At 41.1% G+C, this 8150-nt stretch overlaps 1 protein-coding gene across 2 annotated transcripts; it reads right to left on the reverse strand.

Moving 5' to 3' along the window:
* Positions 1–387: 387 nt before the first annotated feature.
* Positions 388–7713, reverse strand: LOC122841811 (complement factor H-related protein 2-like). Of its 2 annotated transcripts, none has more exons than XM_044135364.1 (9): positions 7525–7713; positions 7074–7252; positions 6786–6968; positions 4365–4544; positions 4063–4254; positions 3779–3829; positions 1099–1251; positions 723–748; positions 388–608 (listed from the first exon to the last, which is right to left on the reverse strand). In XM_044135364.1, exons 2-9 carry the CDS (start codon positions 7129–7131, stop codon positions 579–581), a joined length of 873 nt encoding a protein of 290 aa, XP_043991299.1. In that variant the 5' UTR covers positions 7132–7252; positions 7525–7713; the 3' UTR covers positions 388–578. The 2 variants fall into 2 exon arrangements, with proteins under 2 accessions (XP_043991299.1, XP_043991298.1); XM_044135363.1 differs by having other exon boundaries at positions 1099–1254; positions 7525–7709.
* Positions 7714–8150: the final 437 nt, after the last annotated feature.

Consider the following 8150-nt stretch of genomic DNA (forward strand, 5'->3'; position numbering starts at 1 on the left):
AATCTTAGTTATTGTAGCCTTTTTATTTTCCCAGTCTGCCAATAAACATGAAACGAGGTTTAATTACTGTGATATTGAAACTTTAACCTCTTTAACGGCAGGACTGGATGTTTTCCATATTTATGTTACTCCTAAACTGTTCTTGTGAGCAAAACTAACCAGGAAATTGTATTCAGTCAGTCCAGTACACCGGGACAATCAGTGGATTTGAATTCCTTGAAAACTTAATTGGACTTTCACTTTATAGGTTAAATCGTCGGGCGGCTCAGTGGCTCCACTCTGCAGAGAGTCTGATCAGGTTACAGGATCGGCTCCAGATTTCACAGACGATGAGAGTCGAAAATCATTTTGAACACAGTGTGAGGGAGAACAAAACAAAGGATACCCTGAAGGTTGTCGAAACATTTTATTTTTAGACAAAGTCAAGCATTTTATAGTTGCTGTCAACCAACAATCAACAGAAATTAACTAAAAAAAAGAAAAAGTTTCCTTCCAGAGATACTTCTGTTTCTGTCAGAAGTATCTCTGATGTCACTTCCTTCTCTGCTTGCGGTGGATGAATCCAAAGCAGGGAAATGTTACTGCATCGAGTTAAACCAGCAACGGTTCTAATAAGAAGACACAACAAATAAAGTGAATTTAGGAGTGATTAACATCTCAGCAGACAAACTGTCTAAGATTGATGTGATTATTGGAAAGATGTGTCCAATAATAACACTTACTTGATCAATGGTGTACCTGCTGCAACCTGGAAATAGACAAACAGAACTCATTTATAAATGTTGGATTCATTAAAACATTTATGGATTGTATTTTTTGAATTTCACATAAAATGAATAAGGAAATGAGTCATTTTAAAAATGTTTGTAAATTAAAAAAACAACTGCTTTATTAAAATTCTCCTGGTTTCATGTTGTTGTTTTTAGATCAAGTGAATCAATGAATGAATGAACGTCTTCCCTGATACTAAATTGAAATTGAATCTAAAATTAATAGCAATCTTTTACTTTGGGTTTGCTGCTTAAAGCCTTTTAACTAAAACAAATTACATCATAGATTACCTGGAAACAAAATAAATTTATTTATCATGTTACTCACAACTGGTTGCTTCTATTTTTCCATTAGAGCACTTTGCATACATCCAGTGTTCTTTCCACTTTGTACATTCAATCGTCTTTGTCTCTCTATCCTCCATGTTGATCTGTATAGTTTGACCAATATTCAATCTACTCAGATCCAACACACAGGAACCTGCTGAAAGTTTAAAGAAACAAAAGAAGATCAAACTGTTTAGAAACAAAAATGAACCAAATATCACATTTTATTCACACATCTGAACAAAATCAGAACTAGATGGTTAGTTGTGGCCATGAGTCTTAATTACAACAGACTAAACCAAAAAGAGTCACACAGCATGTCTCTGTTACAATATCCTGACTGGTGATTTATTCTGACTGTAGGAACATTTTCCAGGAAGTAGCATGATGGATGTTAAACTAGATTTCGGGCCTGATTGCTAGTTTGTAGTTGTAATATCTACAAAATGTAGTTGGAGTTGTAATAAGGACAAGCCAGCAGACTCTACATTGCTCCTCTGGGACGAGATCAGACCCAGAAACCTGTGACGAGTTTTTTGTTTGTTTTAATAGTTGAATATTCCCAGTGTTTCGTTTCAATCATCTCTCACATTGTGAAGGAGAGTAATGTTGTGGTTCAGTCAAGTGACCTGAAACATTTCACTCCAGACTGTACATTTTGGGAACCTTCTATTCTCTGCTGTTCATTTCTGCTGTGCCTATCCACTGTAGAGTCCACAGCCAGGCTGTTCATGTTAATGCTCAGAAGGACTTTAACTGCAGGATGCTGACTGACGTCGTTCTCAGCTGCTGAGTGCAGGACAGAAAGGCTCCACTGACCAAAATAAAAGCCTTCATTCTTTTAGTTCCTGTAACAAATCCATCTGTACCGGTGATTACACTTAAAACTCCTGCAGTCACATTAAACCTTGTGGGGAGCGGTAACCATGACAACACGTTGTGTTCATGTGCTAAAATATGTTTACATTACTGATGTAAAAGAAATGCTTCACACACCAACAGCTTATTACACATTTGATGTAATTCACTGAGTCAGTCAGCTGATGGTATTAATCCATCTTAATGTAAACCCTGTTGAACACGGAAGGTCATCATGAGTTACTGTTTAAATTTAGTGGGGCGTTTTTTAAAGAAAGAGTAAGCAGGGTTGATGATGGGCTGCACAGTGGCGCAGTTGGTAGAGCTGTTGCCTTGCAGCAAGAAGGTCCTGGGTTCGATTCCCGGCCCGGGGTCTTTCTGCATGGAGTTTGCATGTTCTCCCTGTGTATGGTGGGTTCTCTTCGGGTTCTCCGGGTTCTCCCACAGTCCAAAATTAACTGTCAGGTTAATTGGTCTCTCTAAATTCTCCCTAGGTGTGAGTGTGTGTGTGAATGGTTGTGTGTCCTGTCTGTTTTCTGTGTTACCCTGCGACAGACTGGTGACCTGTCCAGGGTGAACCCGCCTCTCGCCCAGAACATTAGCTGAGGATAGGAACCAGCAACCCTCCTGACCCCATTAGGGACAAAGGGTGAATAGAATAGGATGGATTCTATTCAAACTCTTTCTGCGGCTTTTAAAGGCAAAAAGAGTATTCTTTTGCATGTCACCGTAGCCGCGCTGCCGTAGAATAATTCTGCTTGGTCAATCAAAATTGGACATGTAGATATTATTAATTTTTATGCACAGCAAAGCGAAAACCCGTTAAAGTACATCTCAAAACCACTGCTTTCTCGGTTTCTGTATATGCGCAGATACGCGCAGACTCGTTGCCAGTGCAACTGACAACAACGCCATCAAAACAAAAACAAAACAAAAAAAGAAAACACTCAGCTATGTCCCACACATACAGCAGAACATTCAGTCTGTTGCAGTAGTATGGTTTTAGGCTTAATGTTTATCTTGCGATTATTAATAAGTGATCGCTGTGGTAAGAGGAGAAAACTATAAATATATCGCAGCGCTTGACTTTACTGTATGGGTCGTTCGCTGTTACTGTCTCTTTCTCTGCAGTTGTGGAGTCACAATGTCTGGAATCATGAGCGCCCCCTGAAAAAACACTTTTCTTTATGTCTGTTTCTTTATGAAACAGTTTCAATGTTGTTTTCCTCCTACATTCACATGTTGGGACTTCGGACCACGTGCCTCCTTTGTGACACACCACTGTGTCAGGACCCACTAACTCAGGGGTGGGCAACTCCTGGTCCTCGAGGGCCGGTCTCTTGCAACTTTTAGATGTATCTCTACTTCAACACACCTGAATCAAATAATGAGGTCATTAGCAGGACTCTGGAGAACCTGACTGCACTTGGGAGGCGATTCAGCTGTTGGATCCAAGTGTGTTGGTTCAGGGAGACATCTAAGAGTTGCAGGACACTGGCCCTCGAGGACCAGGATTGCCCACCCCTGCACTAACTTGTAATAGATCTGACACTTGTATTTCAAATAACTTTGCTGCTGTTGCACAAGAAGTCCATTTGGAACCTGAGGGAACGCTCCACAATTATCGACTGTAAAGGAAGAATAGAATTTCATAAAACTGTTAAAGTCGAGTTCCTTAGTTCATCTCATACTTTCTATTCTCAAACAAATCAACAAATCCCTTAACTCTAATTAATTAACTCTTAAGAAATGCATAGATTAGTTTGGTTACATTCGAGATAAATACATGTAATATTAATGAAGAAATGAATGTGCTTATTTACTGGATGTAACAGTAGGATGAGTGTTGGTTGATCCGGGTCCAGTAGAAGGTGCTGGAACAAACAGAGCAGAGGCAGAATCATCTTGTTATTTGTTCTAAATCAGTGACGCCTCCAACAGATTTTCAGAGGTGGAAAGACTGATGGTGTGGTAACCATGGTAACACCAACCAAACTCTGCGGCTTTTACAAGGCTGTCTGGTTTTGACCTGATCGTCTCACTGTAGCTCAAACACGCTTCACTCCTGTAGCAGAACATGTTAGTTGCAGTGTCTTTGTCCACTTACTGCATGGCTGTGCTCCAGTCCAGGCTCCATATTGGCAAGTAATAGTTCTTTGGTTATGTGCTTGACCTGTAGTGTATCCATTTTCACACTGATACTCCAGCTGAGTGTTATGGCCGTAAACCTCCTTGGGTTCCTGATTGATGATAACTGCATGGGGGATTTTACCAGGCACATCACATGCATTATCGCTTCCTGTAAAATAAAAGTGCGATCTTTAGGACAAACACAAAACCTAATATTGATTCTTTAAGCATTTCCTTGCGTCCCTTTAATATTTCAGCTCAAACATCTGATGGACTCACTCTCACAAACAAGCAGGGGATGCCATCCTCCATTTGAGCATTGAATTCGGTTGGAGTGGGATTTCATGACAAACCCGTCTTCACAGGCGACCTTGATCGTGTCGTCGTTGTTATACGAACCCCTTTGCGCTTCTTCGTACTTCGCATTTTCAATAGCAGGTGGAAAACAGGAGCTACTATCTGAGAAAGGTAGGAGTTAGATAATTATTTTAAAGATATGGGCCACAGTCTGCATGCTGTGTGATAGAGACACAAATTCATTATTTTACATTTTTCATTTATATCTGGTTTGTGGTTCTATTTAGCTACAACGTCTTCCTGGAGGGGCACAATGACTGGAGTCCCCAACCTTTTTATTGCCGCAAACCGGTCAAGGCTTGGCAATTGTACTGTTACTCTTTTTTTGCCCCAATTTTCCCCTTACCACAATCTTAGAACGTTTCGAGCTTGCGATAATCGTGACCGATCATCCTGCTGTGTTTGGTGTGTTACAAAGATCCAGAGGTGCACAAGGTTCTGCGACACGCTGCGCATGCGTGCTTCTGCGTACCGCTTCAACACGCGCTGCTGCGTGCTCAGTTCAGGCTCTAGGCTCTGAGATGAAATTGATACGAGTGTCAAAATGATCCGACTATCCACGGTTCTGAACTGATTTGAATTTGTGTCGTTTCATCATTGGTGACCAGTAGCCTGATGTTTCATTACTCTCCTGGTTTGTTGTAGGCTACTTCATGTTAGATGGCTTTAGAATGACAGCCGCTCTCTGTGGTGGTGAAACTTGTAAGCTCGGGCACGTCTGTGTTGTGAAGTTAAATTATCATGAGCTTTATTGTTTTGGTATAAAAAGTCCGGTCATTAGCCCCGCCACCCGGCCCGACTCTCACTTGTTCTGCTAGGGAAACAGCATGAATGTTTATTCAGCATTTAGTACAAGAAATAACAGAAATGATAAGGAGAGGATTTGGAGCGGAACCCGGTAACTTTTTAGCTATCCATCATTAAAGTGACATAGCCTAAATAATTTATAAGTCTGTTCTTTCAGCCTGGGCTTGATGCGTAGCTGACACTGGCTAGCTTAAAATGAGTCCACAAACTATCACTATTGCTTCTATGTCGTCATCCGCGTTTGTTTATCGGAGGGTTTTAGAGGATTTTCTTCTGAAATCGGGATGTTTCTGAGTGGAATCGTTCATGTGTGGCTGGACACACGATCGATAGAACCTCTTTTACTTTTATTGGTTCATGTCATGTGTGTGGTCACAGAGGTTTGGAAAATTTGCCGACAATTATTAAATCATCCAGACTCAGATAATCTAGGAAACGGGAATATTTAATTATCTATTTTGAGGGGGGTGTGGGGGTAATAATTGGTCCACAGACCGGTACCGATCCGCAGCCCGGTGGTTGGGGACCACTGGTTTAATGGTTACAACAGTACAAAAAAAAGAAAAAAATTGTGAGTAGTTTGTGTGGTCCATTGTTGTCTGGAAATCTCTAAGATGGATTTTAAAGACCCCCTCTCCACCCAGCCTCCAGGTTCTGCGTTACGGCTCTGTGTCTACTGTCACAGTGCACAGAGCTCCTCCTGCAGCTCCACAACTCGGATGGCTGCACAGATTTGTGACACTTATCTTAATATTCATAATTAAAATGGCGTTAAGTTGCCATTATAATTATTGACAACTACGGACACGTTTATTCATGGATGTTTTCACGTTTATTGCGCTGTTCATATTGGTCTCGATGTTTGCAGTTTTCTGGAGCGCAACGCGAAGCTCGACGTCATTCAGAGGTAATATTTTAACTTAACATTAACAAAGACATCCGGGAAATGATGGAGAGACAGAGTAAAACTACCTTAATGACGGACAAATTCTGGGATTTATTATGAGTCTCTGCTTACTCCAAAGCCCAAATGAGTAACTTCACGTTCAAAAACGAGCCCAAAAAGGCGCAACCCGCCACTCATTAAATTTGCAAACGACTTTTTAAAAAATGAAGCCCAAAGTCGCTTATAATAATCGGTCAGGCCGACAGAAACTCAAAATAGTTCCAGTTTTTCCACCAACAAAACGCACATCTCTCTCCATTGTTTACATTAGAGATGTCGGTCACTCGACAAGACATCTCTACCCTAACCCGCGTAGAGGAAATACGATTAAATAACAAAAGAAGATAGTAACGCACAGTGATTTCAATAAGTAACTAGTCTGACTACTGGATTTGAAATAGCAACGCGTTAGATTACTCGTTACTGAAAGAAGTGGTCCGACGTCACTGGTGATATGTGACATAGGTCATTGTAAAGAATATTGTTGTTCAGGACACTGCCTGTAAACATGAATCTTCAGTACAGTAAAATCCACTCCTATGCTGGTTTTTACTTAGTGTCACAAGCCCTGTGGGTAATCCGGTACTCACCTATACACTGAGGGGTATGAGTCCATTCACCGTTCTGGCATGTGCTTGTTGCCCACCAGCCCTCCACCACCGGCTTGAATCCAGTGTCACAGCTATAAGTCAACGTTTGTCCTTGATCATATTTTTCTTGCTGTGGGACAAAATAGCCATGAGGGAGCTCAGGAGGATTACAAAGATTTTGAGCTGAAAGAAAGACACACACAAAAAGATCAGTCAGTAAATTGTTCTTTTTTATTATTATTATTAACAAGTGGATAAAAATGAATGGGTAGGGGAGGGAAACCTCACCATGCAGAAAGCCAGGAAGCCAAGCCAGAAGCACAAATCCCAGATACTTCACACACATTTTGTCAGGAATAACAAAGTTCCTCTGTGGATTGGAACAAAATCCCAGCTCCAGACAGAAGTAGTTAATAATTATTCAGGGCAGATTTCCAAAGTTAGGAAATTTGGAGTCAACAGTAGTTCTGCCAAAAGAGGGCAAACAAATGTGTTACGACAAAAAAAAAACAAAAAAAACACTTGTGATCAATAAAAGAAAATATTATGTGCTATTTTTTTTTTCTTTAAACATTTCAAAATTAGTTATAAAAGAACCCCCATAAAATACAGGGTCAGATCAAATCCACATCGGGTTACTTATGCAATCATAATCCAGTCTCTAAAAGCAGCTGGATGATGTTTGGATTCGACCAAAGAGCTCAAATTGATTCATCAGGACACCAAATTTCACAATTACTGCGTTCAGAGGTCAGGGTTGTTCCCCCGCGCAGCCAGGCCACCGTCACACCGCTCAACAGAACCGACGCTCTGCTGGGAAAAACAGTTTAAAAGCAATTAAAGCCGCGAGCGCTCCGGCCTATGGCCACCTGCACACGCTCTCGTGCAGTTCCCGCGCCCGTCCGCCTGGCGATACGCATCGATGCGTTCGGCAAGGCTCCCAGACGACGCACAAAAACATCTGGTCCAGATCAGCTGACGCGGTGAGAAGATATAGATGATGGATTAACCTAGGGGGCGCAGTGGAGTCAAATTGCAATTCAATTCTATTGGGCTCTTTAGAGGTTCTCAATAGTCAATCTTAAAAAGTTACATGGAAATCCTATGATGCATGTATGATTTAGAGAGGACCAGCGTATCTCAGCCTGTTTTAGTATCAAACTGTATCTCAGCTCCCCTGAATCAGGTTGCCAGCCTTCCCGTAAAATACAGAGTCGTCTCATATTTGGCCGTTAAATGTGCATCCCGAATTGAACCTTTCTAATAAAGTGTAGAGATCCTCTTATTTCTAAGAAAGGGTCAAACATTTTCAAAAGATCCATGCATGCAAAATATGGCCCTTTATTCTGGCTGTCAGATGATTCT

This window comes from Gambusia affinis, linkage group LG12, assembly GCF_019740435.1.
Source record: "Gambusia affinis linkage group LG12, SWU_Gaff_1.0, whole genome shotgun sequence".
NCBI lineage: Eukaryota > Metazoa > Chordata > Actinopteri > Cyprinodontiformes > Poeciliidae > Gambusia > Gambusia affinis.

Coding starts and splice junctions, on each gene's coding strand:
- LOC122841811 (XM_044135363.1), bottom strand. CDS start 7,131: ATGTGTGTGAAGTATCTGGGATTTGTGCTTCTGGCTTGGCTTCCTGGC. Junction 3,830..4,062: donor GACTGGAGCACAGCCATGCA/GTAAGTGGACAA, acceptor TGTTTGTTCCAG/CACCTTCTACTGGACCCGGA. Junction 749..1,098: donor AAAAATAGAAGCAACCAGTT/GTGAGTAACATG, acceptor GTCTATTTCCAG/GTTGCAGCAGGTACACCATT.